This window comes from Lates calcarifer, linkage group LG11 (assembly GCF_001640805.2).
Source record: "Lates calcarifer isolate ASB-BC8 linkage group LG11, TLL_Latcal_v3, whole genome shotgun sequence".
Lineage (NCBI taxonomy): Eukaryota > Metazoa > Chordata > Actinopteri > Centropomidae > Lates > Lates calcarifer.
In genome coordinates, this window is record NC_066843.1 from 6,627,581 (window position 1) to 6,647,910 (window position 20,330).

The following is a 20,330-nucleotide window of genomic DNA, read 5'->3' on the forward strand; positions in this document are numbered from 1 at the left end:
ACATCAATGTAAAGCGACAGAACAATGAGGGATATCATCGAACATCTATCTTAATATAGCCCTGCTACAAGGGACCCTGACAAAGTGGAGAGAGAGGGAGATGAAGAAGACGGAAGGAGGGGGAAAAAAGCTCATGAAAATGCCTCCCCACGAATCCCCATCTCCTATCCAATATGCACAAACACACACACTCCCAGCTGCCGGGGCTATTATTTTCCTATTTCAATTTGACACCCAGGCCTTTTCATGCTAATTCTATTATTCTTGGAAGTTTATGTGATTTCATATCACTAGAAATCGGTAATGTATTATAACCCCCTTTGAGCTAAAATAAACTGAATCCCCCTGCAGTAGCCACCGGGAAAATAATTACTTTCATATCAAAACTCTGCAGGAGTTGAGCGGGTCCTTTTCGCCTCAGGCTCGTAACCTCATTTCAGTGGGGGCTTATAGATGAATAAATTTGTTAAGGCAATATACAAAGTACAACATGAGATTTCTTAAGAAAGCCCTTCCTACTGTACTGTAGTGCTGCACTGTTATGTGCTGCTATTTAAGGTCTCACACGGTTTGAGGTGCTTGTATACAATAGATTTATTTAAGAAAAACCTTACATATATAAATAGTATAATACCTTTTTACAGCTCTTGAGGATTTTTGTTGGTTTCGTGGTCTTGTGTTTTTTTTTTCTTGACAAGTTATCACACATTAAAGGATATCTAGAGACTCCTGACTCTCACACACACACACTCGCAGAGAGAGAGAGAGAGAGAGAGAGAGAGAGAGAGAGAGAGAGAGAGAGAGAGAGAGAGCACACCATTGTCAAAATATCAGCAGATTGGGGAAAACCTAGAGATAAGATGCAAAGATGTAGTTTCTGGTTAAGCTTTGGCCTAATGAAGTGTGTCGTTTAGAGGCTATATCTGTATGTTTCTGCGTTTTTTTTTACCCCCGGTGATTTATTCCATGTCGACATCTTCTTTAGAGTCTGTCTTTGTTTCTGCTGGACTGTCACTGAGGACAGACTCGGGGTGGTCCTTGCTCTCTAAATGCTCTTTTCTGTCTGCATCGACAGGCTTAATGAGTTGTGCACTGTGTTCGTGGGCGAAAGTCGAATCGCTGCAAATAACAGAGGTCTGAGTAGTACTTTTGCCAGTGGAAAAGGCGGCCCTGGACGGGCTGGTGTGCGGTGAACTTGTCTTGTCCTCTGATCCCGCCTGTCCCTTTTGTGTGGCGTCTGCAGAGTCCGGCGAGCTGCTCCTACATCCCGCAGAGCTCGCGGAGACGCTGCAGCGGCCACTGGGCTGGTTTCTCTCCGCCGGTGTGTCACTGTCAGAGTTCGCTGCTGCTGTCGTTGCTGTCTTCAGAGCAGTTTGAGGAACAATGAATCCAAGCGGCTGTGTGATGGGATAGAGCAGGAAGTGTCCTTTCCCTATCAAAGGCCGTGAGGAGGGTAAGGCCGCGGGGTTGCGTCTCGGTCTGGAGTCCGAAAGGAGGCTCTCGACGCTAAAAGGGTTGAGTTTCTGCAGGCTGGAAGCTCTGTCATTGTTGGAGAACAGGCTTGACCGGTGGCTGGCGTCGGTCGAGTCCAGCTCGGATCCGCCAGCATCCTGGTCCAAGTGTCTTTGGTTCTGGTTTTGGGTCTGGAGAGGGTGAGGTGTTTGGTCGCAGCTCGAATGCCCCTCCATAGATTCAAAAGGCGGGCCCGAGTTGTGTTCACTGTCGGTCACATGCGACACTCCGCTGTCGCTGTCTGATCCCGGGGTGTGAAATAAATCCCCAGAAACGAGCTTGTTCTGGGACTTGAGCAGCCGGCGCTCCTGCTTTCGTTTCTTCTTCTCCAGCCTGTCCAGCTCTCTCCGGGCGATCTCCTCCGGGTCCATGGGCTCCCCGCTGCAGGTGGTGGGGTGGGCGTTGTGAGCAGGTCGGCCTGGACCTTTCTTTGTGTTCTCCTTTTTCCTCCATTTGGCTCTGCGATTCTGAAACCATACCTGCAGAGAGAGAGAGAGAAAAAACCCATGAAAATATGTGTAATGTGCACTTCTGTCACTACGAGGGGGAAATTAATTAGACCAAAATTTGTCGATGTCCTAACAATATGGTAATTAAACAAATAGTGAGGGTACATCTTGCTCTTACTGTTTTGTATGGCAGGCCTTTAATTAGGCCTTTCATTAAAAAAAAAAAAAAAAAAATCTGTGCATGAAGGCAGGAAAAAGTTGGGATAAGGACTAACAAACAAGCTTTGGTTTGACATAATAACTGAACTACAGGTCAGTTTTACAAGTCTTAAAAATGATGTTTTTCTAATGCAACCTCTGCATTGGAGTAAAACTTTGTAAACTTCCACTTCCCTGTTTTTCATCAATAGAAATATTCTTATAATAAAATAAGTTCACATATTCATTGATGCAATTAAACTGGATTACTATGCCCTAAATATTTCTGGTCTTTGTTTATCCAGGATGGCCAATGTGATAAATATTAAGTCATGGTTTCTGAAAAAAAAAAAAAAGTGAAAAAAAAAATTAAAATGACAAAATATTATTTTTCAAAATAAAGGCGCAATTAAAATTGATTTATTTGACTAACGTAAGCCATGAAAGGTCAGACAAGACACACACACATGCAGCCTGTACTTTAAATTATTTTAAAATTATTACTAAATATATATTATGACCCAAAATTTTCCTGTGCTACTTGAGCGATTTCTCTATATTTTTTCAGAAACTGAAGCAATAAATAAGAAACAGAGGAATATAGATACACACACAAGCTCAAAATCACGAATACAAATATACATAAAGGAACAAAATAAATATTTACCTGAACCCGTGATTCTATCAAGTCCAATCGGAGAGCCAGTGCCTCCCTCATGAACACGTCCGGATAGTGGCTCTCGTTAAAAGCCTTTTCTAATTCCTCCAGCTGCCAACCAGTAAAATTTGTGCGAGTTCTTCGTCTCTTGCAGCCGGGGCTATCTTTGTCTGGGTCCACCGAGTCTAACAGCAGAATGAGAGCAAATGTAAACAAAGGATAAATTATCTTTTAAAAATTACCACATTTTGAAGCCATTTTAACAAGATCGGGTTGATGTGCGAGCAAATCGTTTTGCGAACTTTAGAGCTGAAGGAGGAGAATGCATTTGAGATTTTTGCAGTCTATAGCCTGTACTACACATATGCAGCTGCAGCTTCTATCAAACCTTTCGCTTTCTCTGAATTAAGAGGAAAGCTTGATGTTAACACAAGCTTTCCCTTGCTCTAGTATTTACTGACTGACAGGAACATTGTTTTTTTGCTTGGGTGCATCTTCAGCTTTCGGTAATGGAAATGAAGTGAGAGGCGAAGAATACTCCTCTGCTTGCCTGTGTGTGTGTGAGGGAGAGGTTTGGCATGCCCTTAAAAAAACACCACCAAGAGGATAACTTGTATCGCAATATCCTGTCTTTGTTTCTTTCTGTTTGCGTCTTTGTGCAACCAGCCAACCTTATTGTTATTGTGTAGTATATAATGTGGCTTACCTGTCAGTTTGTACTGCTGATTATCTCCATTCATCCCGCAGCCCGAAGACAAGAGGGGGTTGGAATTACCCACGGAAGCCGTGCAGGAACCATTAAGTAATCCGTCTATTGAGAAAGGAACCGCGGACGCAGATTGAAGTTGATGCCCGGCTAATTCGTAAACGTGATGGTGGCTCAGATGGTACGGGAAGCCCACCATCCCGCCGAGAGAGCCTCCGAACTGGGCGTGAGGTGGATCCAGTATCCTGCTGTCCATCATCCCGCAGGCAAAAGGAAACGACGTCTGGAGGCCGGCGATGGGAATTTAAAAAGCATGCAGTGAGTGTGGCCAACGAGTAGGGGACATGATGTGAAGGGAGGGATGAGCTGTACTTTATCCACATGAACCTCCCAATAATTAGCCCAGGCTCTGGGAATATGAGACCCAATGAGAAGCGGTAATGGACTCTGACGTCAGAGACGCACTCTGCAAACGCTCCCCGTATCGATTGCTAATTAAAGCTGACATCCACCTCAATAAACAATATCAGAGCTGTCACAACAAGACAGGAGGGCTTTGATAAGAACTACATCGCAACTACACGGGGGACCCACCGGGAGGAAGGGCTCACTGAATCCCCGGGAAGGAAAGGCTACAGGCGGATAGGCTGGGCCAGAGGCTCCCGGACTTTTTGTTCGCAGGAGAACCTGCACATAGATGAATATTAGACCAGACTGGACAAGAAAAAGCATCATATTTTTATCCAAGCTAGCACCTTAGCTATTTCCTATTACTTTTTTCTTCCTTTTTTTCCCAGTATTATTAATTTGTATTTTAAATATTGGCACATTTTATTGAGGAAGTGGCAGAGAAAAGTGAAAGCTGACTTTTTAAAAGAAACTGGAAAATATGAACTCATAACGTATTGTTGAATTAAAATATATTCTTTTCCCCGGGGATGCCTGCAACCCCTCTGTGGACTGCGAGACCCCCTCTCGTCCCTGAGCCCCACTTTGGGAACCACTGAGTTAAGATCCCCCCCCCCCAATGTTAGTTATGGATCATGATTTAAATACATTAAAAGCTTTACAATCAGACAGGTTCACGTGCAGGGCGTAAAACAAATAGGATGAGTGCTGAAATATGGATGTATTTAGGGTAGGGGGTGGGGGCTAAGATATTGCTGAAGGCACAAAGCGAGGGTGAAACTATAATATTTTACTGTTACAAGGCGAAAGCTTCAGTTACGAGCGACGATGTGTTATGAACAAAATATATGACCAAATAAAGGCAGGCTTCAACTACTGCAGACCAAAAGCACAAGGACAGTGCAAGAGAGCAGAATAAAATAGTAGAAAATGCCATAGTTATATGTGCATTACAGGCATTCACAACATTTCCTGTCAGGAAATTGGAAAGCTCCTCCACTTGTGCAACCCCTGCACTCAATATGTGACTAGCCTAAATCCTATCTGCTCATTAGGTTTTCAAATAATTAATTCGACTTTATTTATCCCAAGTCTGGCGCTGTCATAATGTTAATCAGAGTTGAAATTTCGCACCCCACTCATTCCCTGACCCTTGGCACCCGGATTGGCATGTTGTAATAACCTGAATCTCTCAACAGAAGCTGCGATAATTGTTACCCTATTAGCATGCAAATTGTTTAATTAATATTATTATGAGGAAGTATATAATCCGCTCGTCACTTGACCCCCAAGCCCAAATAACAACCCCTCTGTATTTCAATGTGCAGCCCTACATTTTAATGAACTCCTCAGAAATGATCTCGCCTATTTATCCATCTTCCTTTTTAGCAGCAGTGTGGGCTTGTCTTTGAAGCTCTCCCCTTCTTTGTATTTTAACTTTAATTTTAACGCACATGGACAAGATCTTATGAATAATTCCTCCCCATTCATTTCTTTTTTGAACATCTAAAATTCAATAATTGCTTTTCGTCAATTTCCAAGCATATACCATAGGCTGCTGCTGCCACCCCCCACCCCCCCAACCCAACTCAACTCGGGCGCGCGCAGACACACACACACACACACACACACACACACACACAGGGGCTCAATGAAAAGCAGCCCTTGACACAGTCTCCAGAGACATTGCATTTAAATCCGTTTTTCTACAACCGGGTGACATTGTCAGATTCTAGCTTTAATTAACCCGATAATAAGGCGAACAAGGCCAGCATTCAGTCGCGCTGTTGCCCTGCCTTGTTACCTTTTTTATAACTGGCCCTTTTGGCAGCTGTTCAGAGGAGAAAATAATAATAAAAATATGTTTTCCCCTCCTTTGTTGAGTCTTTTGTTGCAGCAGGACACGTCGTGTTTATTGCATTTATGTATTGTTTGGTCTGAATCAATAAGAGCACAGGGCCTATAGACTAATTGATTAACTTTCCATCCAAAGAGAGAAACTCCAGGACAAATAAATGGTGGAGGCTGACAGATACACCTCAACACATTTCACTGTTTTCCCCTTTAAGTATTTTACTAAAATAAGCTATGTTATATCACTTAAACAGAAAATAAAGGAGAAGATGCCCCCTTTGATAAACTGTAAGTGTAAATGTGTGGGATTTCAAAACAGTTTTGTGGGAGCTGATCCTTTCTAAAACAGCTCATCCTTTCTAAAACAACTAAATATTAATGCTGTTTTACTTTTGCTGACATTTGATATCTCACTGCGTGTGACTGCCTTTAACCTCAGGGCTTATTCAGTTGTAACCCATCACCTCAAGCACAGTTTATAAGATAAAATAGCCCGTTTCCCTTTTAGAGACACGTTTAAATTCATTCTTAAGAGCAACTGAAAGATACTATGACCTGTGACACACACTGAGGCCTGGAGAGTGTATCATATCAATGATAAGACAATGTTTATCTGTGATACTCAGAGCTACACACATTAGTGTTGTTTTCCTCTGTTGCTGCCTCATATTGAATGTTTCTTTGGTCATTTAGGAGTGTTGCTCTAATCACTCCCATAACTTGGCTGCTATAGGCTGTATAAGTCCACTACTGACCACAGTGATGGATTAGGTGGAGAAAAACAGCAGTGGCACTGATGGAGCACATGCATAAGCCCACCCCCAACAACACAAAGCCCCTCTACACTCACTCATTCACTTCTTAAACTCTAATCAAGAATTAAGAAGTCCAAAACATTATTATGAGCATGTTTTCCTTGACTTTTTATATGCACCAAAGTTTTGCAGCTACACAAGCAGAAATCAGCCACTTCTGCTTGCACTTTATCTAAATAAGTCTCTTTAATGCCAACTTTTTGTGTTGTTTGTCTGTTTGGCTGAGTCTCCTAAGAGGATTTTGCAGCTGCACACTCACCTGACTCCTAATAACCAGATAACTATGAAATTCATCTGAGTGCCAACTTAATATGGGTGTTCAAATGATACACCCCACCCCACCCCACCCCAAAAAAAGACACAGGCCTTATCAACATGCCCATCCAACACTGATGCCTACTTTAGCCGCACAGAATCAAATTCATTTTTAATTAGGCAGGCAAATTAATAGGCAGCAGTTTAGGAGTTTAATTACTCAATTAACTTCACGCACGTTAATTTTTAACTATCTAAATTAGGTTGCACATTATTCGATTTGATGATAATTATAGAATTAAATCTAAATTAATTGTTTTGGATGATTTGGATGAACTAGATGCAATTCCAATTAAACAGTAGGAAAAAAAGGTCTGGTTGCCATTTTAAGCTCGCAAATCCTTTGATTCGATTTTAAGCAAGAAACTCTGCCTCGAAAATTTTCCTCTGATCCTACAAATTCTCTCTCCCTCTAATCCCACAATTAAAAGTTTCCTCCCATCTAATTATCTGTAATTGTGCCGCTGTCAAAGTAGAATGGAGAAGTGAAAGCGATTGATTTGGACTTTTAATTCAGTTCATTTCTGATAGAAGAGAAAGTAATTCCCTTCAAATTACCTCATTCAATCCTGACACCCTAATGCCCTTCAAAATCTTTTTTCTCTCCCCAGCATTTATATATTAAAAATGAAGCTAGAATGACTAGTGCCTCCTAATAATAATAACCAAACTTCCATTAGAATAATAATTTCATTTCAATTAAAACTGACTTATCACCTTTGCTAAAACGTGCTTAATATGCCGAAAATTATCAATGCTTGAAGGAGCCCAAACTGGGGAGTCTAATTGTAATCAGCAAATCAGAGGTGCTTGTCGCTGCCGTGCCTTTGCAGAGAGGCAGTCTCGGAAATAGAACTAATTTACTCAACTCCCCCGGGAAATCCGCTCAACAGATTAACATTTTCAAAATATAGTAATGATATAATTTGAGAAATGGTGACGCCAATTTGTGAGGAGCCTTTGTGCAGAATAATTTGCATTTTTTTTTCCTTCGCCACCGCCTGCATTTTGCCCCCGTTAATTACAGCTCCGCAGATGAAGGGTGTGCTGTTTGACTCAGTGCTTATTATTCAACTTCAATCTAATAATTCAACTCTACAGGAATATATATATATTTATATATTTAAAGAAAAGTGTAGCCTATCCAGATTTTTAAGCCATCCTCCATATAATCCCAAATGGGTTTGGCTAGGTGAGAATGTGAATAGGTGCATATAGTCTTGCCTGTCACTGTGGGTGTCTTCTTGCAGCTCATATAGCTTCTCTGCATGACTCTGTATGTGTTTGGAAGAAATTATGGGTCTGTCTGGGTTTAAGCACCATGGACAGCATCAAACATCTAAAAAAAACTCCCTGAAACAATATCACAGCTTCCTGAGAGGTGAAATAAACAAGCTCATCTGCCCTTCAGGTCACCTTCTACCTACATATTATAAAGGTGTATCAAGATGTGTGATAAAGAATAACACTACTTTCATAAGAGTTAAACTTTGGAGACTAATCCAAGTGCACAAAACCAGACATAAAGTTGAAACATGGCTTGAGAAATGTAGCTATTTATTACCATCAAATACTAACTAGTTGCTAGGCTTGTGTGGTTTATTTTGGTTGTAGCCAAATTGGAAGTGATGGCAGGATAGCCAGCAGTCCCTCGCTGTTTCTTCACGTTGCAAAGAGCTTGTGGAGAGAGAGAGAGAGAGAGGGAGCGGTGACTGTACTCTGCAGCCCGGCCATCTGCTGCTGTACAAAAAAAAAATGTGAAAAACCCCAGAGATATTTACTGTAGAACTCCACTGCAGCAAAACAAGACGACATGCTCTGACACAGAAAGACAGGACTGAAGCTTGTTGTGAACTTTTGAGAAGCACAGTGCACAAACTTGAAGCTTGAGTTTTCCCACTGTTGTTGCTGTTCTTTCTCATGGAATTTTATGCTGCAAAAATGTATATTTTACACATCACTGTCTGATTATATGGTCCTTGTCCGATTATATGGTCCACCTCCTGAACAACAAGTTAACTCTACAGTCACCATTTGCAGAAAATGACCACTCAGCCTCAGTCTGCATCCTACATTGTGTGAAGTCAGTGACACACTCACACATTATAAATATTACAGGATACACCAGTGCTACCCACAGACCTTTAGGCCTTCTTGACCCCGTGTCAGGGATTCATGAAACCAAAATCTCAGAGGGCCTGCTTCAGTTCTCATAAAAAGACCTGTTGTGCCCTCTAGTGGCTGTTTGTCTTCCTTTGTTCATTCTATGCAGTCTGCCAAAAGCAAAAATGTTGTGACAGACATATTAACACAATAAACAAATGTTTAGAGGACAAACAACACAGGTTTACACGTTTATGTCTGAAACATCCATTTTGTGTTCTTGAGCAAGAGCTGACCCCTGTGTCCCTGACTTCTGACCTCTTGTTCCTCCTGCAGCAATCAATAGTGCTTTATTGTTGATAATCATATAGATTTTAGAGTAAAATAAAGTCATTGTGACTTTCCAATATTATCATTGCTATATATAATAGCAGTTACTCTGTGTAGTAAACCCCACATACTGTATCTGCAATCAAAGCAGTTTTGTCAGCCACTTCCTTCCTCTGTTTTTTTTTTTTATTCAGCCCCTCTGCTGAGATAATTTGTAATCCTCTAATATGTCTGATAATCTGAAATTGCATCCTTAACAACAATTGGAGAAGTGGTGTGGGTCTTTACAGCACACAAGAAAGCTTCAGGGATGTGTGTGAAGGGCCAGGTGTTTTCAGAGTACTGCCATCTGGCCGAGGCGTTAGCAGCTTATGAGGCAGGTGTTGCAGAACAGGAGAGAAATTTATGCTCTCTGTAAAGAGCCTCTGTCTGTTCTCGATGCACTCTTACATTATAGTTAACATCTCAGAGGAGGAATATGTTGTAGACGTGTCATTTAAATCAGTTACTTTATTGATCCCTTCTTATTCATTTTGCTCGTTATGAGCTAAAATGTGCAGAATGAAGAGAATGACAGCAACGCTGAAAAATTCATTACGATCCTTCATGAATGTTCTATTTATCTATTAAAGTTTATTAATACTTAAATATACTGCTGAACCCTCATAACTGATGTGCAAAAATCTTGTAACTGTATGCAGCTGTTGTGGGTTTCATGTTTGAAATTCAATAATTAAAGAGAATGGATTTTCCCGTATTGTGACAATATTATTTGCAATGTGTATATTGTATTCACTAAATCCGTTGGGATCCATCTCCCTCCTCAGTTCACTGAGCAGTTTGTGGAAGAATCCTGCTGCCATCAACTGGTAAAACCTGTAAAGACACCACTCAGCCTGGTGGCATTAAAACCAAGCAGTACTCTGCTCTAAGAAATTAACATTTAAAGCCATCAGTTTGCAAGAGATTTAGCCCGTGTGCCATCTAAAACAATGTTGAGGTCAATTTCACCCCATTATACTCACTCATACGAGAGTCTAAACTCAAATTCAAGAACATAATCCAAGATCCATTCTCAGTAAATTGTCAAAAGATTGGATGATTGGACTTGAGTTTAAATAATTCAGATTGTGATGTTGGAATTATGTGGCTCTATCTCACTTTTTAATAAAATTGAGTTATACACATTTTCATGAAAGCTGAATATTACTTTCAAAGACTCTTTTGGGAATAAATATTTCAAAAGACAGAAAGCACATAACTATTTTTCTTCTGAATGGCACACATCAAATCTTCAATGATCAGTTTATCAGAGCTGCTGTCAACCCACTAGAGAACCTTATATTTCCAGGCGTACAAGATTGAATTTCTTTTGACTTCAATTAAGTCTAAATCAGCCCTCAACTTTGCTAAAGATACTGGTGTGCATACTTAAGCTAAACCTTAAGGTAAGATAAGATGAGATCTTACATGAATCACATGAAACAATCTGAAGATGTAGGAGAGATAAAAGATAATAAGATATCTAAAATGTCAAGCAGTTAGTAAGTATTTTGTAAATTAAGTAAATTACATTCAAAAGCTACAGACATTGGGTACATAACAGAAATTAGGCCACACACATGATGTGCCTGGAGCATTGTGTAAGAAACTGTGTAAATATACTGTGTGAAAGAGCCGAGTGGTCCTACTCTGCAGGTAGAATTGTGACACATTAGTAGTCATACTGAGGAAGTCTATTTTACACTATATAAAGACATATTATTAAAATTATACTGAAAAAATACTCAATACAAAATATATGAAAAAAAACAGTGAAATCAAAAGACTAAAGACTATTATATAGTGGGAGAGACTCTATATACTCTTTACATTATCTTTAAAGGCATAAATCTTTAAAGCGCTTCAGACATCTGGTATCTAAACTGGGATCAGGGCATTATGGCTAAGGGAGGATATTTTTAGGAATTAAAGTTCACTCAGGATGTATTCAATGCCAAGTCAAATACTTTTCTCAGTCTATTACCTTTGCAGTAGTGGACAGAGGAAATCTCATTACACAGATGAAAAGCAGTGATAAAACACAGAGAAGACAGGTTCTAGTTTATTCCATGGTTTAAACAAGATCTATAGGACATCTCCTGACTCCCTCATTGTGTCTCCCTAGCTACAAAATGTTGACTATAGGTCAAAGTGTCTCCGTGCAACACTCACATGCTATCCGCAATTATTCATTTTCTAGTTAAGATAACTAGAAAATGAATAATTGCGGGGTTCAGTGAGAAATTTTACTCCAAAAACACACTGTGAATAAAGCAGCAGGAGCTCACAGGTACCTGCAGATGCCAACTGGGTTTTTATTATGCAGCCAACTCAGCAGTCAGACTAAACTACAGCAGTGTTTCTCTGACCTCTCAATGGGAAACTGTGTCTCGCAGTTAAATGTCTTCACACGCACCATATCTCTCACCGCGTATCTTCACCACTCATCCTATGAGAACAATGATCACCGGAATCATGAAGACATCCAGGTGCCCTGTAAGTCCATTAATTATTAACATAAGTCTGAGCCCAGAAGTCAAGTAATACTGCTACAATACTTAACCTCAAAATGCAGTAGAAACTTTGAAAATGTGAAATGTTTATTGGTGAATCTCATAAGTTTCCACACTGCCTGAGCTGCACCACAGCTAGTGTAGAGAAGACTGGTACAGAAGCATTGAAGTACAGCTTAAATGAAAAAGTGCTGCAAACCTGCACCTACACCTGCAGATCTATGTGTAAGAAATAAATGTAGACAAATGATCTGTACATGCAAAATAGGCAAAAATCCTAAACCACGTGAAAACAAAACTAATATTACATTTACTTAAAGCTGAACAAATGCAAAGTTGACTTAATTAAACAATGTCTCAGCTGACAATCATTTGTCTGTAAACAAAACTCTGAATCAAGAGCAAAGTAAAACAGAGGATATGGAAATAAATTAGCAAGATAGAAAACAGCTTAACAAAACAATCCTGCCTCTTTTTCTTCTTACTATTTCTGAGCTGATCTCCATGAGAACTGAGTAAACTCCTTCCGATGATGATGAGGATCTTATTACAAATTTGAAAGCTCTGGAAAAGTAGTAACGGCATACTGAATTGAGATTGGATATATATATTGGGAATACAACAAGCTTGTTGCATGTTGCTTCCACTGAGGGGGGACAACAAGTTAGGATGATGAATACAATACAATATGAGCATCTTTCAGAGAGCAATCAGCTGGTAGAGAGGGTAAAGGACGAGGCTCAAAACAAATATCATGACAATTGGAGTGGTCTTGATTGCATCTCTAGTCAGAAAAAAGGTAATCTGCATTTAAAATGAATATGCTGGAGAGATGTGAAGTGCCATTTTGTTGCCCCACACTTAAAAGAAGTCCAGATGGGACGCATTGGTTGGATTCAAACCGCTGAGATGTTTGAGGTTAGATGTTCCCACAAATGAATGTGAAGATATGATTTCTCATGTTTCTTGGAATGCATTACACAACACTGGGGTTCGTGTATCTGGTTCATTAATAAAGATACTACTACCATTAGTAATAATATAACTGAACATACCTTTATTAACATCTCCCAAGAATTAAACGAACTGTAATAATATAATATCACTGCGCCCAAAATAGAACAAAGTACTCACCAGAAGTGCATTATGTTTGTATTGATGTGACACAGTTCGTGTGTTGCAGTTCCACTGTGAGCACTAGAGGGAAGCAAACACACACAAACTAAAATTACTCTGTCTTCTCTTCATTCGAACTACTTGTGAAACTCTCTAGATATCACTTGCAAACCTGATTGAAATTGAAACAACTTCCCATAAAATGAAAATTTGGAATGATAATTGTATTTTATTCAAAAATAAAATCAGTATCAATTTTCTGTCTGATTTGTTTAATGACAATGGGCATTTGTACACCTTGTATCATGAATTCATGATGATGAGAGCACATGCACATTCGATCATAACTAGCTACATGTTTGATAACACATGTATTCTTTTTTTTTATTTTCGTAATTTCCATTGACGCTGTTAATTATTTTCCAGTAGTGAAAGGGAACATTATTTTGATTACTAAGGCCATTTGAAAACTGACCCAACTGATTATTAAAGGCTATCACTTTTATCCATGTGGGTGGAACGGGTAAGGTTTTTAACCTTTTTTGATGAATGTTTGTCATCAAAGCCACCTCGTATTTGTGTGTTGTTTATCAACACATAAAGTTAGCCCAAGTTTGTGTGTCTCTTCAATCAGCAAACATTTCCCCAAAAGATCGGGCATGTTTGAAAAGCCCAGAGAGTCGCATAAAAACACTCACCGTCCAGAAACGTAAAAGACTCCCTTTATCATCTGGATGAAAAAATATTCTGTCCTCTGGGAGGTGAAAAAAAAGTTTGTAACCAGTATTCCACGTTGCGACTCTGATTCTTTGCTAGCTAGCAATGGGCCGCCATCTTTGTTTTAATTCGTAAACGTAGACCGGTCTTCATGCCAGTAAACAGCCATTTATAGAACTATTGCCATCACTAACGCCTCTGTTGTTCTTTATGGTAATCACGCTAATAATGAGCTGTACAAAATACTGAAATGAACAACTCTGTACTAACTATAACTATAATAATGAGTTCTGTGAATTTAGTAGAGTCTTACAGTTCCCTTGTTGACCACCGGAGGGTAGTGAAGACTTCCACTCAGGTCAAGTCACCATACGTCAAGTCACACACTGACTACACCAATATCGCCGGTTAAACCTTTCAAAATAAAACAATCAAGGTAACATTTCCTGTACGATACTAAGCTGAAGGTGGACCAAACAAACAGAGGTAATGTTTATCACATGGATACCTTACATGGGACCGTGTGAACTGTATTTTGTTAATACAGACACTATATTACAGATGATGTAAACTTGACAGAGTAATTTTATAGACATGAAAACTAATGAGATGAAACAATGGCAGGGATGTTGGATAGGAACTTTGGCAAATAAAATAAAGATTTCATCGTTTGTCAGACTTCTAAATGACAGTAAATAGTTGAGGTGTGAAGATCTGGATCCTTCTAGACGTTTTCTAAAGCCACACCTGCGGTGACGGGAGTATTCCTGTCGTCACATAAAGAAATTGCCATGGGAGGAGCGTACGTGACACATCAAAACTTGACAACAGCTCAGCACGGTTAGCAGACAGTGGTGTTCAGGGATCTACGGCTCAGCCACTGTCTAAACAGGTACGGTAAAGTCAAAGTTCACCTGAGCAATTTAGGACAACATCGTTGGCTCCTACTACAACACAGCAGACGGAAAGAAAAACGGGATTTGGTGAGTAAAAATAAAAACGAACTGTCAGATTGATCTCGCTAGCTAAGCAAGCTAACAGTAAAATAAAAATAAAAACAACATATTGACGATGTTAACTGTGTTTATTCTGGGGGTTTAATCTAGAGGGGGACATATATTTGTCTTCATCCACTTAAATAATGTTGTTTAGACACGGTACCGTTAACTTAAATGATGGCTTATTGCTTAGCAACACATAAGCTAGCCGCTAGCATTTGTGTAGTTAATAAACAAGCGTTACTGGTGGTAATTTGTTCTCACGATTTGGTCAGAGTACAGTCATTTCTGTTCGCTGTGAGACAACTTAAGTCTCTCCTATACGATCGTATACAACGTGAGCTGTAGTTATGTAATCAGCCTAATCGTCTAAGTTAGCCTGGCCTAGCTAGCTCTTTGTGGTGACTCATAACATCCATTCTTTTTCCACAGGAGGACAACGTCTGAAAGCCAAAACCAGCATCGCTCCTAAGTAAACTTGAAAGTAAGTCGCCTTGGCACGATAACAGCAAACTTATGAATGACACAGCTATTTCCATAGCTAACGTTAGCTAGCATGCAGTGAGTACACCCCTCTCAGTGTTTACACAGTCAGCAGTTCATGAGATAAAAACTCTTTTCCTTTTTCCTTTAGGTTGTTGATTTTACCACTGTCAGCTGCAAAGGTATCTCCGTAATGGAGTTTCCAGATTTAGGTGAACACTGCTCTGAGAAGACATGCAAACGTTTAGGTGAGTACAGACTAAAAGCGATGACTGTGTCCTGCTTGTCTATGTGAAACTAAGTTATCTGATTTGACTTCAGTCAATCTAAAACCTCACTTGATTTGACAGATTTTCTTCCTATGAGATGTGACGCCTGCCAAGAGATTTTCTGCAAGGACCACATAACCTATGCAAACCACAAATGCACGTCATCCTACAAAAAGGTCAAACATAATATTATCAGTACAACTTCTACACAGTTTTGTTATTCACTGTCAAAATTCTGTTTCAGCAAGAAATAAATCGAATCAGATAGTCAAACAGAGCGGTAATATATTTGCCTATATTTGAGATTCTTAATCCTATGTTTATTTAATACCTGATTTTATAGGATGTCCAGGTCCCAGTATGTCCTTTGTGCAACACCCCCATTCCCATCAAGAGAGGAGAGATGCCCGACATTAAAGTCGGTGAACACATTGATCGGGACTGCAAGTCAGACCCTGCACAAAGAAAAAGAAAGGTATGTGTTTAAAGCCTAAATATAGCAACTGATCAGTTGTACTTTGGATTTAGTTAGATTCTAAATTATATCAAAAACAAATGTCAGTTTTCCCCCTTTTTTTCCTCCAGATTTTCACAAATAAATGCTCTAGAGGAGGCTGTAAGCAGAAGGAAATGATACGAGTGACATGTGACCAGTGCCATTTAAATTACTGTCTTAAACACCGGCACCCATTAGACCATGATTGTAAGACTGATGGGAAACCTCTGTCCAAATCAGGGTAGGTACAGTAACACTATGCCTTCAGATAATGAATGGTGTACTATCATCTGAAATATGACAGTAAGAACGTTTGACTTAATATTATTTTATTTTGTTGGGGTTTTTTTATCGTAGACATGCTGCTGTAATGAGGACCCAAGGTGCTTCCTCCACCTCCACCTCTGCCTCTGGGTCTAGTTCATCTGCTTCAGGAAACTCTAGACCTGTTTCTAATGGTGTGAGTTCAAATACCAGAGGCCACAGCAGTGGGTAAGCACTTATACTCTGTTGATTCCAAGTGGTTGTTCTACTGACTTTTTGAATAGACTCTTAAAAAAAGGAATTTGTTTCTTACTCCTGGTCCTATTTTTACCTCCTTTTCTCAGCACTACCCCGCGGATGCCTACTTCTGTTTCAGCACAGAATGTAATACCGCCATCAGCTTCATTTCAGGCTGGCATGGTATGCACATGATTTACATTTACTTTACAGTCACATCAGATGATTAAAAATTTCCCCAAAAGAGAGTTAAGTGTAAACATGGGTGTGCTGCTCTGCTGCTGACATTACAGACGGAGGAGCAGGCTTTACAAAGGGCTCTGGAGATGTCTTTGGCTGAGTCGAAGCCGACAGTTCAGCCGACACTTAGGTGAGTAAACCATCAAAACCTGTAATGCCAGAAATATCAGCTTCACATTAGTCCCAAGCCACTTAAACTGCTGTTGAGAGCAGAAGAGCGTTTTCCTCATTGACCTTCATCAAAATGAGAGGGGAAGCTCATGTGGCTAGTAGGAAAATGTGAAGTGCAACTAGTATTGAATGAATCTAATTAAATGAACAACAGTGCTCTGATGCAAGCAAGGCTCTCGACATTTGTATTATCAACATTTATTAGCCAGAAAAACACCATGACAGTTTTTTTAGGCAGTCAGAGAAGACAAGAAAAATAGGTGATGCTCATCAAGCAAACACATTAAATTCAAAAAGATTGTAAAAACTCTTGCAGTATGGTCAAAGTTTGATTTGCATTTTTCATTTGCATCACAGACACTTGGTATTAAGTTATAACAGTGTCATGTTTGGTAAATGATTAGTTCATTAGCAAAACAGCTGATTAATTTTCTGTCAATCAACTGAACACTTGATCAGCATTTTCTGTCACTTTGAGTGTCTGATGTGTTGATTAGTTCAATATGTAAACACAATTTTGTGAGACAGGACCAGAACTTTGGCTCGTAATATAACATCTTTTGTGGATTGTAAAGTTGCTTGAAGGCCGTTTTGTCCAGCCACAGACGGCTTTATTCGCAGTAAATATTTAATAACACTGATATCTATGTGCATTATGGGAATATCATTTGACTTGGAGAAATGCCTTAGCTGGCAGATTGCCTACAGCCAGAGGCATTTTAGAATAGGCTGGTTAGATTGTGAAATTTAACAAAGGGAGGAAATGGCTCTGCTATTTGATTCTGGTTGGTAGCACCCTAAAGGACTTGAGAGATTTTACATAAAGGCTTTTTAGTGAATAAGTGGTGGGAATAACTAAGACAGTCTGTGTTGTATACTTGAAGTGGATCTTATTAACTGCTGTTTCCAAAGTCAAGAATGAGTTTTCAGTCTCAAGTAATGGGAAGGTAGTTGGATATTTACAGATTTACCACCATTTTTCAAGAGTTGTACAGAGAGTGTCATCAGTTCAAACTTTTGTATAAATAAACTGTGTTTGGTGACAAACAGTAGTGAGGTAGCACTGCAAATAAATCCAGGGTTCGCATCTTTGTTTTTGTGTATTTCACTAAGTATGTGAGTCTCAAGGTTTTTTTTTTCCTCTTTGTGTCTCAGCCCTCAGGAGCAGGAGGATCTGGCTCTCGCTCAGGCTCTCGCTGCCAGCGAAGAAGAATACAGACGCCAGCAGCAGAGACAACAGGTACCCGGAAAGCTTAGCCGTCAGTAACTAGCAGGAACACATGTAGGTACAGCGTTGTCATGGCAACCCATCCCTTTTGAACTTTCTTTATTGGCAGAATACGAAAAACTAATTTGCTATTTATGAATTTTTAATTATTATTTGAAATACTGGCTGTGGGGTGAAATGAGTCTTTAGTTCTAACTGTGTTTTTTCTTTGTTTAGGGGAGAGAATCCAAACAGTCCAACTGTAGCCTTTCTTAATCACGGACTACCACAAAAATTTCAAGCTGTGCTAATTATCTACTAGAAGCTGCACATCTGGGATATCAACATCCACGATCAATGATTGTTACATGAAGAAATACTGTTGGAAGTTGCAGAGATATTTACCGCCTTCTACAACATAAAGCACATACTTTCCCAGCAGGATCTGTCATTTTTACTAATGATTTGCTCTGTACATATTTTATATGCTGATCATGAGGAATCCATTATATTACCATATATGAATATTGAATAAATTATTTCAAAGATGCACCAGTGAATTTTCAATTGTTGAATTGATTCAGATGACACGCTTAACATGGAGGCTTTGAGAGGTGGAAGCCTGTTATTTAGGCAAATCAGCAAGTCCATTAGAGTTGTGAGCTGGAATAATCCAATAATTTATTCAGGTTCTGAGCAGGAGAGATGGGGTTTGTTTACAGAGAACTGCTCAGATTTCACAGACAGTTTTGGATGAACATGTGCCAGCTTCATTCAGTAAACTACACTCTAGATGGGTGAGGCCACTGCAGCGAAGAGTGGGAATATTAAACAATTTCTTACTATTATTTCCACACATTGCTCTCATGTATATTCCCTTTATTTACAGTGTTTTAGTCTTTAAAACTTCATCAGGCACAATGAAGATCTGAGGGCTAAAAAGTCATTCAAGTTGAAGAATGTAGTTCTCTAAGCCTTACAGTTTACTATACAGTGGAGTCCAAAAGTCTGAGAGAGATGGTCTCAGACACCTCTGCTGCATGTTCTTGCTGCTACCCTTACAGAAAAACCACAAGAATTTCCCATGTTTTTCACATGTGGACACATTGTTATGCACATTTTTCTCTATCCAGATCAGAAAAATTCCATTAAAAAAGAAGAAATAACTTTGGTCAGAGTTCCTCAATTTTCAGTTTTTTTTCTTCTGCTGTGTTTTATATCATGGTGAATTGAATGTCTGGATAGCAGAAAACCAGCAGTTTAAAGATCTCACCATGTGAAGTGGTGATAGGCATGTGTAACATTTTGATTAAAACAAGACAAGTAGATGAAAAATAAAATATTTCTTAGTTTCAGCTGTACTTACTGCTCACCAGATGTAATCTGCTGTGTGCAGTTCAAGTTATTCAATGTTTGTGCAGCAGAGGGCAGTAAAACTTCACAGATGATATTTAATTTGTCATAGCAGGATGGTATGTTTACTTCACATCAGTATGTTAAAAAAAAAAGTGCTGTGCTCTTCTGCTACTTACCAGTGTTAGAGATTCAATTGTTATGCAAAAACAAGGTGAATGCTCCTTTTGTTCAAATATTTTTTGCCCTTGCTGCCATCTGAATGTTGAACAGATTATTATTAAGTCCAATGAGCTGTTTGACGTGACCAAAGATGCCAAATGCTATGCTGTGAAAAAGAGTGTTGTGACATTAGCTGAGTAAATGACCAAAGAGATTTACATAATAATATTTAATAAGCAGAGCTGAACAGGGGTACAGCTGCTGGACAGGACCTCTTCAACCTGCTGCAAATAGTATGTGTCACTAAATATCTAATTTGCCTCATGAGATGCCATGACGCATAACCTCTGTCATTTCACACTATGTTGGTATTGTCTAGAATCTCTCATCTTTGTGCCTCAGTTATCTGTATACAGCTATTTAAAAGTATTCACACCATGCCTTAGCTTCACTATCGAACAAAATGAAAGACTATTGTGATCTGATCAGTTTTAACATCTTGCTGCATGAATTTGCATATTTATGAAGAAAGTAATTTCTTCAAGCTACTATAAGTACTAAATGCTTTAGAGAGGATTTGAAGCTCATATTTACACCAACTGGTAAAATGTTAATGAGCTAATAAACATATGATTTTAATTAACAAGGGATTAATGAATTTGGAAGTTATTATTTGTTGGTCATTTCGGCTAAAACCAGTGTTATATTTGCTTT

General features: G+C 39.3%; 2 protein-coding genes and 1 long non-coding RNA gene across 6 annotated transcripts in view; 1 reads left to right on the forward strand and 2 right to left on the reverse strand.

The window, feature by feature from the left end:
* Positions 1-14,056, reverse strand: part of LOC108903019 (uncharacterized) — a 28,322-nt gene extending 14,266 nt beyond the window's left edge. The window contains exons 1-3 of one of the 2 annotated variants that reach the window (XR_001964177.2): positions 13,718-14,056; positions 13,038-13,100; positions 11,694-11,884 (exon numbers count right to left, since the gene is read on the reverse strand). This is a non-coding gene — a long non-coding RNA (uncharacterized LOC108903019). Of the gene's footprint in view, positions 1-11,693; positions 11,885-13,037; positions 13,101-13,717 lie in introns of those variants that run through there. The other variant, XR_001964178.2, reaches the window with a different exon arrangement.
* Positions 579-4,007, reverse strand: uncx (UNC homeobox). Its single transcript, XM_018705095.2, has 3 exons — positions 3,524-4,007; positions 2,827-3,002; positions 579-1,991 (listed from the first exon to the last, which is right to left on the reverse strand). The coding sequence occupies exons 1-3, from the start codon at positions 3,780-3,782 to the stop codon at positions 960-962; spliced, it is 1,467 nt and encodes a 488-aa protein (XP_018560611.1). The 5' UTR covers positions 3,783-4,007; the 3' UTR covers positions 579-959.
* Positions 14,057-14,523: 467 nt separating the features above from the next.
* zfand2a (zinc finger, AN1-type domain 2A) lies at positions 14,524-18,651 on the forward strand. 3 transcript variants are annotated; one of them, XM_018705097.2, is made up of 11 exons: positions 14,525-14,719; positions 15,167-15,218; positions 15,369-15,465; positions 15,568-15,662; positions 15,830-15,961; positions 16,072-16,223; positions 16,340-16,474; positions 16,591-16,666; positions 16,777-16,853; positions 18,050-18,176; positions 18,339-18,542. In XM_018705097.2, the coding sequence occupies exons 3-10, from the start codon at positions 15,411-15,413 to the stop codon at positions 18,159-18,161; spliced, it is 834 nt and encodes a 277-aa protein (XP_018560613.1). In that variant the 5' UTR covers positions 14,525-14,719; positions 15,167-15,218; positions 15,369-15,410; the 3' UTR covers positions 18,162-18,176; positions 18,339-18,542. The 3 variants fall into 3 exon arrangements, with proteins under 3 accessions (XP_050929972.1, XP_018560613.1, XP_018560612.1); XM_018705096.2 differs by having other exon boundaries at positions 14,526-14,719; positions 18,050-18,134; positions 18,339-18,651; XM_051074015.1 differs by lacking the exons at positions 16,340-16,474; positions 16,591-16,666; positions 16,777-16,853; positions 18,050-18,176; positions 18,339-18,542 and having other exon boundaries at positions 14,524-14,719; positions 16,072-16,227.
* The last annotated feature ends 1,679 nt before the right edge of the window (positions 18,652-20,330 follow it).